The sequence below is a fragment of the Hemitrygon akajei genome, chromosome 5, assembly GCF_048418815.1.
Source record: "Hemitrygon akajei chromosome 5, sHemAka1.3, whole genome shotgun sequence".
Taxonomy (NCBI): domain Eukaryota; kingdom Metazoa; phylum Chordata; class Chondrichthyes; order Myliobatiformes; family Dasyatidae; genus Hemitrygon; species Hemitrygon akajei.
In genome coordinates, this window is record NC_133128.1 from 84,791,982 (window position 1) to 84,811,951 (window position 19,970).

At 43.0% G+C, this 19,970-nt stretch overlaps 1 protein-coding gene across 7 annotated transcripts in view; it reads right to left on the reverse strand.

Moving 5' to 3' along the window:
- fndc3a (fibronectin type III domain containing 3A) overlaps window positions 1–19,970 on the reverse strand; it is a 244,020-nt gene that overhangs the window by 77,504 nt on the left and 146,546 nt on the right. For 6 of the 7 annotated variants that reach the window (XM_073045938.1, XM_073045940.1, XM_073045941.1 and 3 more), the window contains 2 exons: window positions 5,034–5,309; window positions 2,680–2,738 (listed from right to left, as the gene is read on the reverse strand). In XM_073045938.1, coding sequence (XP_072902039.1) covers window positions 2,680–2,738; window positions 5,034–5,309 — 335 coding nt within the window. The remainder of the gene's footprint in view (window positions 1–2,679; window positions 2,739–5,033; window positions 5,310–19,970) is intronic. The other variant, XM_073045939.1, reaches the window with a different exon arrangement.

The window sequence follows — 19,970 nt, forward strand, 5'->3', positions numbered from 1 at the left end:
TGTTGTTATATTTTTGCAAATTTCCCTATGTACAATGACTACTAATATTTGTACAGATATGCTTTATCATTGTTTATATCTGTTTTACTTGTACAAGGATGATCATTAATAGAGTAATTCATACTCATATAGGTGTGCCTACTAATCTACCTATCCATAATCTAATCCTATTAATACTTGATATTTTGTATTTTATGATAATTTTATACAACATAGATATGTTATTCTGCCTCTGAATTTTCAGATGTAATGATTGTAAAGTTGTGATTTAGTGTAAAAGGGGGAACGTTGGGTTAGACTGTATAATTGTTATTTTCTTTACAATTCAACCACTTTTTGTTTTTTACAGTTTATGTCTCTTTCTTGACTTCCAATCAAAAACATCAGAATCTGACTGTGCTAACACATTCAACTCCAATTATGGCTGGTTTAAACTTGACAGGAAAGACAAAAAGTGCTGATTCCATGATAACAGAAAATTTCCAAAAGAGCTGAGATTATTTACTGTGATGGTGATGGTGGCTACTCTTCTAAACAAGAGTTTAATGAGAATGAAACAGGGCTGCTTTAGGAGAAAAAAAACCTTAACGTACATTCATCTCAAGACAGGTGAAGTTTGCCATATCCATTTAGGGGGCAATGTCATGGTTGATTGTAAGGTTAAGCCTTTTTTAAGCTAGTAAATAATCCAAGAGTTCTAAAATGATACTCAAAAAGCCTACCTTTCTGTTGGTTGGTGATTTAATTTAAAAAAACTCAGATTATTATTCCAGTGCTAGAATGATCTTCCCTGAGCATGTTGTTTCTTTCTTCCTTCATCAAACGATATTGAGGAAAAATATGGACAACAAAGGTATTACTCTTCATCAACATTTGGTTAATGTCAAGGATATGACTGACAAAATGCAAGTAGCATTTTTGTCCCCGAATGCCAAGCCTTTGATGATGGTGTTATTACTACATTTAAACTTTCTTACCTGTATTGTGTAATGAGGCATATCATTTTAGACTTGGCTGACAATGACAAATCTGGAAGAGGTATGATATCAGGATATTCAAACTATACCAAGTGGCCTGCAGAGTGATGTAATCTCTACAACAATAAGCACTGTTTGGATATCACTGCCTAAATGGGTTCACTATTCCCACAGTCAAGTTAGCAAATGAGGCTAGGATTGTTAAAGTTGACTAAGAAGGAAGAACATGCAAGAATTAATAGAACCACGTGGCAGAAAGCTTGAAAATGACGACTTGCTGGAACTTGAACAAGACAAGTGAGAGAGAGCAAGAAGCGAACATCGTATTACCTCTATTGGCAATGAGCTTTCACCTCCTTGCTTATCAAAAATCTGCCTCAAATATGACAGTTTCCAAATAGTCTAATGCAATAAAACAGGATCTTTCTTAAACAGTGTGAAATTAATACATGCTGTGGACAGAGGTATCTAAATGGACTAGAACACAAAATGTTAGAAGCTATCATACTGGTACAGCAAAGCATTAGAAAGGCAAATGGAAATGCAATCCTTATTGCATGCATTTAAGTACAAAGGTAAAAAGTATTTCTTCATCTATACAGGATTTTGATAATTCACAGTTGAAGCATTTGAAAGAGCACTGCTTCTGTACTTAAGCATATATTTTCCTTATATGCAGCTGGATTAATTACTTGGGCTGAAAGGGAGAGATTAAATAGGATGGACCTATGCAGGACAAATTTATTGAAAGTGGTAAGATTCCAAGTAGTTCCAACATGGTTCTAAGAACCAAATGACATAGTCTCACTACTACAGAGCCTAAGAGAAGGCAAAAAGTTCTTCAGGTAGAGGGTTGAGTTTATTTGGGATTTGATAACTAGGACAACAGATGTTCATTTGTTGAGCATATTCAAGGCTGAAATTGCTCAAGTTTTCGATACAAGGGGGATCAAGGCTTAAAGGATCATGTGGGAAAATGGCAGCACCGGTGGAATAACCATGATACTAATTGGCAGATCAGCTCTGAGGAGATGTATGACCTATTTTTTTTCCTGAAATTACAATGTATCTATGGTCAGATGTCTAAAACGTTTTGATTACATTGAACTAACCAGATATCTAACAGAAGAGAATTTAGAAAAGTTAAAAGAAACTCGACAAAAGATCCAATTTTGATATCAGTAATTGTGTTAATGGAACTTCTTTGAATTTGCTTTGGTGTAAACATGGAAGCATACAAAAATAAAGAATGACTAATTACAAGTGTCATAGACAAATAAAAAAAAAGGGAAGAGTATAAACTATGTGACAGCCGCACATAAGAGACAAGGTGGTAAGGAGAACCCAGAAAGAAAGTGTGTGAGAGATAGGCAAAGACACTCTATATAATTCACAATAATTGCATAGAATATTAGTTAGCATTCATTTTTAAATCACATTTATGAAGTTCAGCTATTGCTGTCAGGACTGAATAAATGACAAGTTTGTTGTGGCTTTCCAGTTCATAAAAATATCTTTAATTAACTATCCATTTTACATGAAAGCCTTCAAAACAAGATTCACTGTGCAGGGAACAAAGACTGACGGTTGCAAATTTTGTTTTAAAAAACACAACTAGCATATACAAAAAAATCAACGAACCACAAAATCTCTGAAATTTTGATTTCTCTTTAGAACTTAGTACCCTCCAAATGCCACATACCATCGGTTTGCTAACACTTAGCAAAGCTTCAAGAGCTTTTTTGTTTGCATCTTCATCTGCTAAACAAAAAAAAGGTATATTAGTATGGTAAGTTTCATATTATTTTGACACTGTGTAAACAGTACAATACTAATATAATAGCTCAAGTTCACCATTACACAATAAAATAACAAGTGGCTTTGTTTAACCAATGAGCATTTTGGTTATGTTCCTGAGTAACCCAATAGATGTTCCAACACAGAATATGGTCTTCTATTTAAATGCAAGTAAGTTAATGAAGATTTTGAATAAACAACAGATGCTTTCCACTTTTTTTTTGCTCTTCCCTTCCTGACCTTAATTGAATCAAGCTTTAATACTTTCTCATGTAGGTCATCCAAGTAGGTGTATTTTACGATTAAAAAAATTAGCAGAGCCATATCTAATTGTAAAAGGCCACATTTCTAGGGTGAGTTGCATGAAATTGTTCTGTATTTCCTTGAAGTTAGAATGTTCAGAGACAATCTGATGAGTTTCAAGTCAAAGGGTTCCAATAAAATCGCAAATTATTGGTCTAATATTAATAAACCTGCTTCTAATTTAGCTTTTGAAAGATCTAAGTTCTGCAAGTCTTCACTATTTTAAATAAAATTCAGGTTAAACATGCCTACCATAACTTGAAGATGTACCTTTTAAAAAATAAGATTTTGAAGATGTTCAGACAATATTTCTCAACAGAATTTTACATTATATTTTCAAATATGGTGAGGTACATGTGTATTGGATATAAACACAAACATTTAAATATGCTGAGGTAGAAATAAACATGATAAGTCTTCGTAAGTATTAATTCATGTAAGAAAAGCTTCTACCATTTTTAGATGAAAAACACAAGGGTGCAAGATTTGGAATGTGGTGAACAATAAGCACAGGATAATAACTGCACAAGACACAAACTGGCTAGCAGAAAGTGAGATGAAATTTAATACTATTAAGGAAGATGAGACACACATTTTATCAGAAAGAATGACAAAGTACACTCCTTAAGTCACAAGGGAACAAGGGGAACATGTGCATAAATCTCTGACGGTAATAAGGCAGATTGAGAGTGTTGCCGCCATGGGCTCGCCAGCTTTATTGTATAAAACAGAAAAGCACTAAAGGTATGCTGAAACCCTTTGCAACACTGGTTAGGCATGAAATAGAGTAGAGTGTCCAAATTTGATCATAGTCTAGGAAGGATACAATCGAGTCCGAGTCACAGAGATAAACATGGAAACAGTTCCTTCAGCTGACCAAGTCATGATCTGTCTGGTTAGCATGAAAACAAAAACATTTCACTGTATCTTTGTGCATGACAACAATAAATCTATATCAATACTAAGTTTGTGCCAACCATTAAGCCTCCATTTTTACACTAGTGCATCCCTAACCCAATTTTACCCTACTAATAATTTCCCTATTAATTCCACTCCAGGTTTTGCTACCCATCTACACATTACAAGCAATTTACAATGGCCAATCACCTACCAACGTCCAAAACTTTATGATGTGGGAGGAAACTGCAACACCCAGAGGAAGCCCATGCAGTCACTAGGAAAATATGTAAATTCCAAAGATTAAATCCAAGTCATAAACTGGGACACACTGGAACTTCGAGGTTTTGCAAGGATAGCTCCAAGATTGAGGATTTCAGTAGCACGGTTTAACTTCAGAAATTGGGAGAATTGTTCCTCCTGAAGCAAAAATGGTGGAAAGGAGATCAGTTGATCATTATGGAGAGGGGATGTGAGGATTTTTAAAAAAAGCTGCAGTGTGTGACTATGGTCTGGTACAATCTGCCTTTAAGGCTGGTGGAAAATGAATCAAAAGTAAGACACTGGACGAGCAAAGAAAGAGGAATAGGACTGAATGGTCGCTCTGCAAAGAACTGGCGAGGACACAATGAACCAAGTTGTCTCCTTCTGTATCATATTTCAATTACAGCAAGCTATCCAAGTAGTTGGGAAGTGATATACAAAGAACGTCCTGGGAATTATCTGCTCCTATTTGAGAATATTTAGAAACTGGTCACATTTATACACAAGGACAAAATTTTCAGCAAAACCTTTATATAATATGAATGTCAGAAAATGGTTAAAAATGCTTACAAAAAGTACCAGGAAGTTATGGAAACATAGACTATTAAGTTTCATCTGCCTTAAGACTCTAGAAATACATTTTCACTACCAAGATTAACCACCCCCACATTTTAATATTTTAAGGGAATTATTAAGAAAATCACTTTAATTCCATGGTACTTAGGAACCTAATTAGCTTTAAATTCATTAAGCACTTTTATAACTTGGAAAAGAGTGTAACAAAATAAAACATACCAGACATATCTGTATCTTTTTCAGATGTGCCTTCCTTTTTCTGATCTTGTTTACTCTTCTCAACTCCTACACATGTTTCTAGGATATCTTGTTCATTCTGTTCACTGGTGAGAGACTCAAAATGGCACTTATGGGGAGATGATGATGGGCTGCTGATTTTGTCTTTTGACCCATTAGCTTGTCTATCTTTCAGTTTCTTTTGTAAGCGATCATATGCTTTGCTAGTCCTTTCATCTCTATGGATATAGTTGGACCTGCCGTGAGTGGGATGAGATTCTGCAATGCAACAATAAAAGATAATTTTCATGTTAAGAAAAATTTCAATAAATACTTTGGGGAAAGAACAATACTTGGACATATAACTAACCCTCCACAACAACATTCAAGGTGATTGGGAGGACAAGCAGCTTAATGTGTAACATGTTATCAGGATTACAGGTAATCTCCATGACATGAAGGGATTGCATTCCTGGAAAACTATCCATATTGTAATTTTCCATAATATGAAACTCTGTGGCGACCCACTTTCTGCGCAGGCGAACCGGCTCACAAATAGCCAGATGCACCTCTGATGTCATTTCCACTCAGAGAGGGCGGGCACTAGGGATTTAAATACCATCGCCGCGAAGTTTGAATAAACTAGTCTCGAAACGACTTACCGTGTCGTTATTTCAGCGCTGTGTGTAGCACATCGCTATATTGGTGATCCTGACGGTCCAAACGGGATTTGGACCAAAGATGACCGACTCTTCATCTGTTCACGCAGTTTCGCTAAAACTGCCGACTTTCTGGACGCTGCGACCACGCGTATGGTTTAGCCAAGCAGAAGCCCAGTTCCAGATTCAGCAGATATTCTCTGATTCCATGCGTTACTACCACATGGTGAGTGCCCTTGACCAGGAGACGGCCGCCCGAATTTCATACAGTTGCCCCCGGAAGAAGGCAAATATGAAGCATTCAAAGCGCTGCTCATTGGAACCTTTGGCTTCTCACGGCGTGAGCGAGGTGCCCGCCTGCTTCACCTGGACAGTTTGGGAGACAGACTGCCATCAGCATTGATGAACGAGAAGCTGTCCCTGGCTGACGGACACAAGCCCTGCCTCATGTTCGAGCAAGCGTTCCTAGAGCAACTGCCTGAGGACATACATCTGCTGCTGACTGACGCAGATTTCAGCGACCCCCGGAAGGTGGCGGCCCGGGCAGACGTGCTGTGGAAAGCCAAGAGGGAGAGCGTGGCGTCCGTCAGTCAGATTACCAGCCCACGCGCCCAACAGCAGACCAGACCAGGCCCGGCAGGGGGGCACACACAACACAGAGGCAGGAGTGAGGAGGCCAGTGAACAGTGGTGTTTCTACCACCAGCGGTGGGGCACAAAAGCCCGCCATTGTCGCCTGCCCTGCAAGGGCCAGGGCCAGCTGCCGTTAATGACTATGGCAGCTGGCCACCAGGACAGCCTCTTGTACGTCTGGGACAAACAGTTGGGACGCCGCTTCTTGGTCGACACCGGAGCGGAGATCAGCGTCTTGCCCCCGACGGGGTACGACACCCGCAACAGGAAGCCAGGACCCACCCTGCGGGCCGCAAACGGCAGCACGATACGGACCTACGGCACCCGCACAGTGCAGCTGCAGTTCGGCGCCAGCCGGTTCATGTGGGACTTCACACTGGCTGCCGTGGCCCAACCACTCCTGGAGGCGGACTTCTTGCGAGCTCACAGCCTGCTAGTCGACTTGCAAGGGAAAAGGCTGGTACATGCCGAGACTTTCCAGACGTTCTCCCTGGGTGAAGCCAAGTTGCCGGCCCCACACCTGGATTCCATCACGCTGTCGGACAACAAATTCACCAGAATCCTGGCGGACTTTCCATTGATTCTGGCACCGCAGTTCATGGCAGCCATGCCCAGACAGTGGGTACAGCACCACATTCCGACCCAGGGACCACCCCTCCACGCCCGCGCACGAAGGCTCCCCCTGGAAAAGCTCCGCCTGGCGAAGGAGGAGTTCAAGAGGATGGAGGAATTGGGGATCGTACAGAGGTCCGACAGCCCATGGGCCTCCCCCCTGCACATGGTGCCCAAAGCAGCCGGGGGTTGGAGACCTTGCGGCGACTACCGCAGACTGAACGAGGCTACCACTCCAGACCGCTACCCCGTGCCGCACATATAGGACTTTGCAGCAAACCTGCACGGGGCAAGAATCTTTTTCAAAGTAGACCTCGTCCGGGGATACCATCAAATCCCGGTGCACCCTGAAGACATCCCTGAAACAGCACTCATCAGCCCATTCAGCCTGTTCGAGTTCCTCCGAATGCCGTTCGGCCTGAAGAATGCCGCACAGACGTTCCAGCGGCTAATGGACGCGGTGGGACGTGACCTGGACTTTGCATTCATCTAGTTGGACGACATCCTTATAGCCAGCAGTTGTCGTCAGGAGCATCTGTCCCACCTCCGCCAGCTCTACTCCCGCCTGAGTGATTTTGGCCTCACGATCAACCCGGCCAAATGCCAGTTCGGTCTCGATACCATCGACTTCCTGGGCCACAGGACTACCAAAGACAAGGCAACACCTCTGCCCGCCAAGGTAGACGCGATCCACCACTTTGCCCGGCCCAACACGGTCAAAGACCTGCAGGAGTTCGTTGGTATGGTGAACTTCTACCACCGTTTCCTCCCCTCAGCAGCCCGTATCATGTGCCCTTTGTACACCCTGATGTCGGGTAAAGGCAAGGACATTACTTGGGACGAGGAGTCCGCGGCCGCTTTCGTTAAAGCCAAGGAAGCCTTGGCAGATGCCGCGATGCTGCTGCACCCCAGAACGGATGTTCCGACCACCCTCACGGTGGACACATCCGACACAGCAGTCGGTGGGGTGCTGGAGCAGCTCATCGAGGGGCACTGGCAACCCCTGGCGTTCTTCAGCAAGCACCTACGACCACCCGAACTCAAGTACAATGCTTTTGACCGGGAGCTGTTGGCACTGTATCTGGCAATCCAGCATTTCAGGTACTTCTTAGAAGGCAGGCCGTTCACCACGTTCACAAACCACAAGCCGTTGACCTTCAGGTGTCCGATCCCTGGTCGGCTCGCCAGCAGCGACATCTGTCCTACATCTCTGAGTACACGACGGACATCCAGCATGTCTCGGGAAAGGACAACGTTGTGGCGGACGCACTCTCCAGACCAGCTGTCCAGGCCCTGTCCCTGGGGGTGGACTATGCAGCACTGGCCGGGGCGCAGCAGGCAAAAGACAAGATGCCCAGCTACAGGACCATGGTTTCGGGTTTGCAGCTGCAGGACTTTCTCGTAGGCCCAGGTGATAGGACCCTCCTGTGCGACGTGGCTACCAGCCAACCTCGCCCCATCGTCCCAGCAGCCTGGAGGCGACGAGTTTTCGACTCCATACACGGTTTGGCGCACCCATCTATCAGGACAACCGTCCGGCTGGTCTCCAGCAAGTTTGCGTGGCATGGACTTCGCAAGCAGGTCAGTGAATGGGCCAGAACATGCCCGCAGTGCCAAACAGCCAAGGTGCAGCGGTACACTAAAGCCCCGCCGCAGCAGTGTGAACCCACCCACCGGAGGTTCGACCACATTCATGTGGATATCGTGGGCCCCTTACCAGTGTCCCGAGGAGCGCGGTACCTCCTAACTATGGTAGACCGGTTCACGAGGTGGCCAGAGGCAGTCCTGCTCACCGACACATCTGCCGATTCCTGCGCCTGAGCACTGATCGCAACCTGGGTAGCACGCTTCGGGGTATCGGCCCACATTACCTCCGACAGAGGCACCCAGTTCACCTCCAGCCTGTGGTCGGCTGTGGCCAGCCTGTTGGGAACGCAGCTGCACCACACTACTGCCTACCACCCACAGTCGAATGGACTGGTGGAACGCTTCCACCGTCACTTGAAGTCGGCTCTCATGGCCCGCCTGAGAGGACCTAACTGGGTGGATGAGCTTCCCTGGGTCCTGCTTGGAATTCGTACAGCGCCCAAAGAGGATCTGCACGCCTCGTCGGCTGAGTTGGTGTACGGCGCACCCCTGGCCATCCCGGGAGAGTTCATACCAGCCCCAAGGGGGCAAGAGGAAGAACCCGCAGCAGTCCTGGACAGGCTACGTGAAAGGCTCGGCAACCTGGCCCCCGTACCAACTTCACAGCACGGACGGACCCCGACCCATGTACCCAAAGACCTGCAGAACTGTAAGTTTATGTTTGTACGAAGGGGCGGACACTGGGCACCGCTACAGCGGCCATACAAGGGGCCATTCAAGGTGATCAACAACAATGGGTCCACGTACGTTCTGGACATTGGGGGGAGGAGGTTTTCACGGTGGACCGACTCAAACCAGCCCATGTGGACTTGGCGCAGCTGGTCGAGGTTCTGGCACCGCAGCGCAGAGGCAGACCTCCCAAACAGAGGCTGATCCAGACTGTGGACATTGGGGGGTGTATCACCGGTTCTGGGGTGGGGGTGGGGGGTTATGTGGCGACCCACTTTCTGCGCAGGCGAACCGGCTCACAAATAGCCAGCGTGCGGGGGGAGACTTTGGTAATGCACCTCTGATGTCATTTCCGCCCGGAGAGGGCGGGCGCTAGGTATTTAAATGCCAGTGCCGCGAAGTTTGAATAAACTAGTCTCGAAACGACTTACCAACTGCGTGTCGTTATTTCAGCGCTGTGTGTAGCACAGTGTATGGGACATTGGAAAAAAGTTGAATTTCCCCATGGGGATGAATAAAGTATCTATCTATCTATCTATCGCTACAACTCTATATTATAAATAGAGATGTGCTTGTTCCGATAGGATGTTTTCTCTAAAATGTAATAATGACTGTCACAGCTGCTGGTTCACAGCAGGGTCCATTTAACACATTTACTTTGGAAGCTGACAAGGCAGTAGCCTGCTGCTGCATTTAGAGACACAAGCAACTAGAGATGTTCATCACCTTTCAGCCCAGTTTGAATGGAACTGTATACTTTTAAATGTGTATTAAACAGAAGTAAGATAGTTTAATGATGTAACACAACAACAACATTAATTGCTTAACTTACAGCTTGCGTATAAACATACTGACCCAGTTTCAGACATCAAGAAGATAATTAATATGGAAATCCCTGGGAGGGGGGAAAGAAATGAGCTAACTACACCTACTACACAAGAAAACTTACTGCATTATCTGTGCATGTATCATGAAAAGAGTTTAAAAAAGACAAAACTTGTTCAGCTCACACTTTGTATTTACTTATTTAATTACCACACATACAGTTCTATAAAAATGAATTTTATTCATAGAACATAGAACAGCACAGCACAGTACAGGCACTTCAGCCCAAAACATGCAAACCTTTTAATCTACTCCAAGATCATTTTTAACATTTCCCTCTCATGTGGCCCTTTGTTTTTCTTTCAACCATGTGCCTTTCTAAGAGTCTCAGGCATCCCTAATGCACCTGTCTCTACCATCACCCCTGGCATTCTGCATCTCAGATTTTGAGTAGTAATTCCAGAATTTCTGTAACCAGAATGGTTGTTACACAGGGTTTGTCTGTATTGATTTACAGTGACTGAATAAAACAAATTATATTTTTCCACAACAACACAAATGCAGTGATTTTTAATGAATCAGATACCATATTTCATGTCATGATGGACAGTCATTAACTGAGTACTCCCCTACAAGGTGCTGTTTGAGCTACAGAAAATCTCCAAGATTTCAGTTTATATAGTGATATCTAATCACATATATGTAGAAACTAAGTGAGTGGCATTTAGAACAACATTAAATATTTCAGTAATTAATTTTACCTATTACCAAAATATTAATACTGGCGATTAACAAATACCGAAGGAGTGGTCCTATGCAACAGAAATATGATTTGGAGGATATAATAGCATCTGAGAAATTGTAGGGACGAAGTAAAATTGAACTACTGGGAGAGGGTCTTGATGTTCTAGAGAATCTGGCGATTGATAGAGTGTTGAGTTATTCCACTGAACTGTCCTGAAGTGTGTGGGAGATGGACTTTGGGAAAATATTGTAATTTCTGGGTGTCTGAAAAATGAAACAAGATTGTTTCCTGTACACAAGTGTAAAGAAGAATGAAATCATTGTTACTCTGGATCAGAGTTTGGCCATGCAATCATGTTGAGCAGAAGTACAGCAGTGGGCTCACCACACAGCCCTGAGGGGCACCTGTGTTGAGAATGATGGGGAGGGTGGAGTGGTTGTGTATCTTAACTTTCTGAGGTCTATTAGTTAGGAAGTCTAGCATTCAGTTGCACAGTAGCGTACTTAGACCGAGAAGTAGCAGTTTGTTCACCAAGGTCTGTGGAACAATTGTGATGAATGCCAAATGAAATCCCGGTATAGCATTCTGATTTAAGTGTGCATGTTTTCTAGGTGTGTCAGGGCCAGGTGCATAACAGATGCTAAGGCATCTGTCGAAGAGCAGTTCTGTGGGTAAGCATATTGGTGAGTGTCCAGTGTGGTAGGAATGGAGTTCTTCATGTGTTCCCTTACCAGCCATCCAAAGCACTTCATGATGATTAGTAGCAGTGCCACTGGGTGATAGTCATTTAGTTTAGTGTAGAGTTCTTTGGTACAGGGATGACGGTGGCTGATTTGAAGCATATGAAGACAGCAGCCTGGATGACTGAAATGTTGAAGATGTCAGTGCATATGTCAGAGAGTTGCTGTGCACACTCCAGAGGATTTGGCCTGGGATATTGTCTGGCTTAGCCGCCTTACGGGGATTGACTCTCTGTAGAGTCCTTCTGACAACTGCTGCTGACAGTGGTTGCTCACCTGGCAGGGGGTTAGCTTTTATGGCTGGCATTCTGTTGCATGCCTCAAAGTGTGCATAAAAGTTGTTTAGAGTTTGAAAGAGAGAGGGGTGTCACTGGTACAGTCGAGGAATTAAGAATCTAGCGATAGAAGAACTGTGCAGGAAGATTTCTGAAGCAGAAGTGGTAACACCTGTTGCAAGGGGGAATAATGCAGATGCTTAGCAGGGAGAGTAAACCTCTTCCAACTGGTATGTTGCTTAAGATTTTTTAAGGCAGGTAATTTGTGGATGACAATTATTCAAATACAATTATGTGAACAGCCAGAAGTCCTGGTGCACATTGGCTCCAATGACATTGGCAGAAAGGGGGAAAGAGATCCTGCGCAGTAAACACGGTGAATTAGGAAAGAGGCTGAAGAACAGAACCTCCAAGGCAGTAATCTCTGGATTTCACCCACTGCCACGTGCTAGTCAAGGCAGGAATAGACCGCTAGTACAGATGAATGAGTGACTGAAGAACTGGTGCAGGGGGCAGGGTTTCAGGTTCTTGGATCATTGGAACCTCTTTTGGGGCAAGAGTGACCTGTAAAAGAGGAATGGACTGCACTTGAACTTGACAGGAAACAACATCTTGGTCTGGAGGTTCTATAGTACTACTTAGGGAGACTTAAACTAGTTTGGCAGGAGGATGGGAACCAGAGCATCAGGTCAGAAAGTTCAGGAACAGAGAGGGAAGTAGATATCAGGGTGAGTAAAAATAGGCAGGAGCCAAGTAATAGATACAATGGAGCCAATAGTTTGAAGTGTGTGTATTTTAATGCTAGGTAAAGGTGATGAATTTAGAGCATGGAACAGGAATGGGTGCTAAATATCCCACGGTTTTGTATATATGGGAAGCACTCAAAAATAGGAAGGATGAAATCACTCTGATGAGATTGTACTACAGACCCTCCCAATAGCTACTGGGACATCGAGGAACATGCAGGTAGATTAAAGAAAGATTTAAGAACAATTGGGTTATTGTTGTGGGGGACATAACTTCCCAATATAAACAAAAACTTCTTTGTGTAAGAGATTTAAATGGGGTAGAACTTGTTGACGCATCCAGGAGGGTTTAAAAAAAATCAATATGTAGATAGTCCAACAGGAGAGGCTGTGCTGGAACGGGTGAATGACCCAAGTTACGTGACAAACTTTCAGTGGGTAAGCTGTTAGGGAACAGTGACTACAACTTAAGTTTTAAGCAACACACACAAATGCTGGTGGAATGCAGCAGGCCAGGCAGCATCTATAGGGAGAAGCGCTGTCGACGTTTCGGGCCGAGACCCTACGTCAGGACTAACTGCTCTTTCCATCTCTCAGCTTCACCTCACCCCCTCCGATCTTCTCCTATCATTTCGCATTTTCTCCTCCCCCTCCTACTTTCAAATCTCTTACTATCTTTCCTTTCGGTTAGACCAGCATTTTGTGTGTGTTGCTTGAATTTCCAGCATCTGCAGATTTCCTCGTGTTTGCTTCTTAAGTTTTAAGATAGCCATAGATAAAGATAAGACCATAGGACACAAGAACAGAATTAGGCCATTCATCCCATCGAGTCTGCTCCATCATTTCATCATGGTTGATCTATTGCCCTCTCAACCTCATTCTCCTGCCTTTTTCCCATAGCCTTTCATGCCCTGACTAATCAAGAACCCAACAACCTCTGCCTTAAATGCACATAGTGATCTTGCCTCAACAGCTGTTTATGGCAATGAATTCCACAGATTCACCATTCAATGGAACATTCCAACTTTTCTGTTGACCCTAGACATGTGTTGCTTATTGAATATGGCCATCTCACTGTTATCCATGCATTGCTGAGTCACATGGCTATTAGCCAGAGCTAGCTAACAGACCTGGTTTATTATGAGCCATGGTGAGAGGGTTTTACTGGTATCTTTCCTATAATACCATGGGGTCTCAACTTGTTAAGCTGCCTCATCTGTGGCACCTTGTCAAAGGCCTTCTGAAAATCCAAGTACATAACTTCCATTAATTCTCCTTTGTCTATCCTCCAAAGAACTCAAACAGATATGTCAGGCAACATTCTCCCTGAAGGAAACCATGCTGACTTTGGTCTATTTTGTGATGTTACTCCAAGTATCTGAAACAACATCCTTAACAATCAATCCCAACATCTTCCCAACTACTGAGATCAGGTTAACTGGCCTATAATTCCCTTTATTCTGCATTCCTCCTTTCTTGAAGAGTGAAGTGACATTTTCAATTTTCCAATCCTCCGGAACCATGCCAGAATGGATTGATTTGTGAAAGATCATTACTAATGCCTCCACAATCTCTTCAACTACCTCTTTTAGAACCCTGGGGTGTAGTCCATCAGGTCCAGGTGACTTATCTAACTTCAGACCTTTTTGTTTCCTAAGCACTATCCTCCTTAGTAACAACAACTGAACTCACTTTTGCCTCTTGACACTCTCAAACATCCATCATACTACTAGTGCCTTCCACAGTGAAGGCTGATGCAAAATACTTATTCAGTTTGTCCACCTTTTCCTTATCCCCTGTTACCACCTCCCCATCATAATTTTCTAGCAGTCCAATATCTCGTCTCTTTTACTCTTTATATATCAGAAAAAAACCTGGTATCATTTTTGATATTATTTGCTAGCTTACCTACATATTTCATCTTTTCTCCCCTTAAGGTTTTTTTAGTTGCCTTTTGATGGTTTTTTAAAGTTTCCCAATCCTTCAACTTTCCACTAATTATTGATCTATTATAGGCCCCTCTTTTGCTTTTAAGTTGGCTTTGACTTCCCTTGTCAGCCACAATTGTGTTGTCCTGCCTCTAGAATACTCTCTCTTCTTCGGGATGTATCTATTCTGTGCTTTCTGAATTGCTCCCAGAATCTCCAGCCATTGCTGTTCTGCTGTCATCCCTGCTTGTGTCCCCTTCCAATCAATTTTGGCCAGTTCCTCTGTCATGCCTCTAAAATTCTCTTTACTCCACTGTAGTACTGATACATCCGGCTTTAGCTTCTACCTCTCCAAATTGCAGGGCCTTGTGGGAGAGTTTTAAGTATGGACTTTGGGGGAGAGTACTAAATTGGAGAGCGTTAAACAGAGTTAATTGGAAACATAATTTTGGGCAAGTCCACATCCGACATATATAGGTTTTGGGGGCCAACTGCACAGAATACGGGACATGTATGTTCCAATCAGAAAGAGGATATGAATGGCAAGATAAAAGAACCCTGAATGTCAATAGAAGTAATGAATTTAGTCAAGAAGAAAAAGTATGTTAGGAAACTAGAATCAACAGAGCCCTTGAGCATTATAAAGAAACCAGAAAAGAACTCAAGAAAGGAATTAGGAAAGCCAAGAGGGGCCATTAGAAGTTCTTGCCAAGTAGGATTAAAAAGAATCCCAAGGCATTATATATAGACACCAAGAGCAATGGGATGAACTACGGAGAGGATAGGACCACTCAATGATAACGGTGGAGGGGTCGGCGGGAGGGCGCAGCCTACTTGCTTAGATGTGGAGCACGTAGGTGACGTTCTTATTGAGTACTTTACATCAGTATTTACCAAGGAGAAGGATGTGGAGGATGGAGTATTATGGTTGCTAATTCCCCGGGGTCTGATGGGATATACCCCAAGTTATTGAGAGAGGCAAGAGAAGAGATTCCTAGGTCTTTGTGTCTTCTCTAACCAAAGGGGAAGTTCTGAGGGTCTGGCAAATAGCTAATGTTGTTCCATTATTCGAGAAGGGAACCAGGAATAATCCTGGAAACCACAGACCAGTGAGTTTCACTTCTATGGTTGGGAAGTTGAAGGAGAGAAATTTTAGGGATAGGATTTATAAGCATTTGGAAAACCACAGACTAATTAGGGAGAGCATGGCTTTGGGTGGGGCAAGTCGTAAATTACTAACTTGATTTGACTTTTTTGATGAGGTGACGAGGATGATTGATGAAGGTACAGCTGTAGATGTACATAGATTTTATATTGATAAGGTCCCTCATGGAAGCCCCATCCAGAAGATTAAGATGTATGGGAACTATAATGAGTTGGCCATTTGGATTCAGAACTAGCTTGCCAATAGACGAGAGAGGGTCATGTTCAAAGAAAGTTATTCTAACCCAAGGTCTGTGATTAGTTATGTTCTATAAGGATCTGTACTGAGAACTCTGCTGTTTGTGATGTACGATATATAAATGACCTGGATGAAAATGTTGATGGGCGGATTACTAAATTTGCAGATATGATTAATTGGTAGGGGTGTGGATAGTGCAGAAGACTGGTAAAGAGTATAGCAGGATATAGATCAGTTGCAGATATGGGTGGAGAAATCGCATATGAAGTTCAACCTTGAGAGGTATGGGAGGAGATGAATGGCTAAGGGTTGTAGCATTTCTCTCGCTTGCAGGGATATGTACCAGGAAGGGATTAGTGGGGTAGGGATGATTGGACTAGGGAATCAAGCAGGGAGTGATCCTAATGGAAAGTGGAGAGCAGGCAGAGAAGTGAAAATGTGTTTGGTAAAGAGGGCAGCATCAATGGTGGAGGAAGGGAAACCCTGTTCTTTGAAGGAGGAGGACATGTCTGATGTCCTGTAAAGGAAAGCCTAATCTTGGGAACAGATGCAATGGAGATGAAGGAACTGAGAAAAGGGAACAGCATTTTCACAGGAGACAGGGTAGGAAGATGTACAGTACAATGCAAAAAAAATTTATATGGTATCAGATGGTATAGCTTCCACTGAGCCCTGATCTCAGTATTATCGAGGCTGTCTAGGATTACCTGAAGAGACAAAAGCAAGCAAAGCAGCCAATGTCTACAGAAGAACTGTGGCAAACTCTCCAAAATGCTTGGAACAACCTATCAGCTGATTTTCTTATAAAATTTCATGGCAGTGTACCTAAGAGAATTGATGCATTTTTAAAAGCAAAGGGTGGTCCCATCAAAAATTGCTTTTTTTTTTAACTGTTTACTGCTCTTTATAGCATTTTTGATATTTATAAACCTTTTCATCATCTCATTATTATATGAAAGCATCTTCACTTACAAAACCATTTTTTTTACATGTGCCCAAGACTTTGGCACAGTACTGTATAGTTATCTGTGGGGATCCGTAGGAATATAAAACATGGTGGTAGACATTTTGTCTCCAGAGATGGAGACAGAGAGATCAAGAAAGGAGAGAGAGTTTCTTGATATGCAAGAGGTGAAAGATTACTACAGTTAGATGGGCGAGTTTGACTTGCCTCCAAGAATCACAACTTTGTGATTCTTTGTGCACGCTCTCTTCTCACCTTCCCCTTCTTACAACTATTTTAAATTCCTCTTTAAGATTACACCCATGAATTCCTACCACTTTTGTAAATATTTTTCTTCTACACAAATGCAGGCATGCTAAAATCAACTAATTTTAATGAATGGTGTATCACAACTAAGTCTGTTTCAAAGATATTAGAAGTCATAGTTCAGAAATGATAAAGCTGAAGAAATTTGGCCTGTCCCCTAAAACCCTCACTATTTATAGATGCACCGCAGAAAGCATTCTTCCAGGGTGCATCACAACCTGGTATGGAAGTTGTTCTGGCCAAGACCAGAAGAAGCTGCAGAAGATCGTGAACATAGCCCAGCACATCACACAAACCAATCTTCCATCCTTGGACTCACTTTACACCGCATGCTGTCGGAGCAGTGCTGCCAGGATAATCACAGACGCGACCCACCCAACCAACACACTTTTTGACCCTCTTCCCTCCGGGAGAAGGTTCAGGAGCTTGAAGATTCATACAGCCAGATTTGGGAACAGCTTCTTTCCAACTGTGATAAGACTGCTGAACGGATCCTGACCTGGATCTGGGCCGTACCTTCCAAATATCTGGACCTGACTTGCACTACCTTACTTTCCCTTTTCTATTTTCTAATTATGATATATAATTTAAATTTTTTATTATATTTACTTTAATTTGTACTTCAGGGAGCATGAAGTGCAGAATCAAATATCGCTGTGATGATTGTACGCTCTAGTATCAATTGCTTGGTGGCAATAAAGTAAAGTAACGTAAAGCCTGTCAAGAGCCATGCAATTATACAAGTCATGCGGATACAAAAATTCACCATGTATTTCTCAATATATCCATCCTATCTATCAATTTGAGTTTTGTTTGAATCAAACAGCTTGAATTAAAGATCATGCGAGAGTAAAACCCCCTCCTGATTTTTTTTTTAAACTAGACTGAATAGGACAACATGTAGCACAGCAACAGGGATTTAGTCACTTCAAGGCTACAGGAGACAGATAAATGGGCGACTTTCTGGAGAGGGAAGGAAGAATGTCAGAAAGTGGAAAGCACTATTGTCCACCTGAACAATAAGTACTCCACTTTGAGTACTGTTGGGTGGGGGGGGGGGGGGCACGACCTACCTGGGGGAAGCAACAGCGGCTGTGCCTTTGGGACTGAGTCTAGCCCTGTGACTCAAAAGCATAGGGAACTGAAGAGGATGGCAGCAGTAATAGGGGACTCTATAGGTAAGGGGATAGATAGGCTTTTCTGAGGACACAAAAAAGAAATATGGATGGTAGTTTACCTACCATGTGCCAGTGTCTGCAATGTTTCTGAATACATCCACAATATCCTGAAAAGGGAGGGTGAGCAGCCAGAAGCTGTGGTACATACTGGGTGGTGCTGGATCACAAAAGAGGGAATTTGTTGACTACCTATGAGATGGCTTTTTAGAGAAGCTTGTGCTTGAGCCTACTAGGGGAAAGGCTAGCTTAGATTGGGTGTTGTGTAATAACCCAGATGTTATTAGTGAGCTTAACATAAAGGAACCTTTAGGAGGCAGTGATCACAATATGACTGAATTCATACTGCAATTTGAGAGTGAGAAGCACAAGTCACATGTATAGGTATCACAATGGACTAAGGGGAATTACACAGGCACGAGAGAGGAGCTTGCCCAGGTGGATTGGAGGAGGATACTGGCAGGGAAGATAGCAGAGCAGAGGTGGCTGAAGTTTCTGGGAATAGTTCACAAGGCACATGATAGATATATCCCACAGAAGAAGTAGGGGTAGGCAACCGAGATTAACAGGGAAATTAAGGACTGCATAAAAGCCAAGGACAAGGTAGCAAAAGTGAGTGGGAAATTGGATGATTGAGAAGCTTTTAAAATTCAACAAAAGGCACTAAAAAAGTTATAAGAAGGGAAAAGATGAAATATGAGATTAAACTAGCCAATAATATAAAGCAGAATGTTAAAAGCTTTTTTTCCCAGTTATATAAAGAGTAAAAGGGAGGTGAAAGTTGATATTAGACCGCTGGAAAATGATGTTGGTGAGGTAGTAAAGGGGAAAAAAGAAATGGCAGATGAACTTAATGAGTACTTTGCATCAGTCTTCACTGTGGAAGACACTAGCAGTGTACCAGAGGTCCATAAGTGTCAGGGATCAGGATGAAATGCCATTGCTATTACAAAGGGAAAAGTGCTAAGCAAACTCGAAGGTCTTAACCTGGATCAGATGGACTACATCCCAGAGCCCTGAAAGAGGTTGCTGAAGAGATAAAGAATGCATTGGTCATGATCTTTCAAGAATCACTTGATTCTGGCATGGTCCCAGAGGACTGGAAGATTACAAATGTAATTCCACTCTTTAAGAAGGGAGAAAGGCAAATGAAAATAAATTATAGGCCAGTTAGCCTAACTTCAGTGGCTGGTAAAGTGTTGGTGTCTATTAGTAAGGATGAGGCTTTGGGGTACATGGAGACTAATGATAAAAAGTCAGTGTGGTTTCCGTAAAGGGGAATCTTGCCTGACAAATCAATTAAGAGTTCTTAATCTCATTGAAACTTACTGAATGTTGAAAGGACTAGAATGTTGAATCTGGAGAGTATGTTTCCTATGGTGAGGGTACCCAGAACTAGAGGGCACAGTCTCAAAATTGAGTGGTGACCATTTAGAACAGAGGTGAGAAGGATTTTTTTTTTAGCCAGAGAGTAGTGAACTATGGAAAGCTCTACCACAAACTGTGCTGGAGGCCAAGTCATGGGTATATTTAAAGTGGAAGTTGATTGTTTCCTGATTGGTCAGGGCATCAAAGGATGTGGCAAGAAGGCAGGTGTATGGGGTTGAGTGGGATC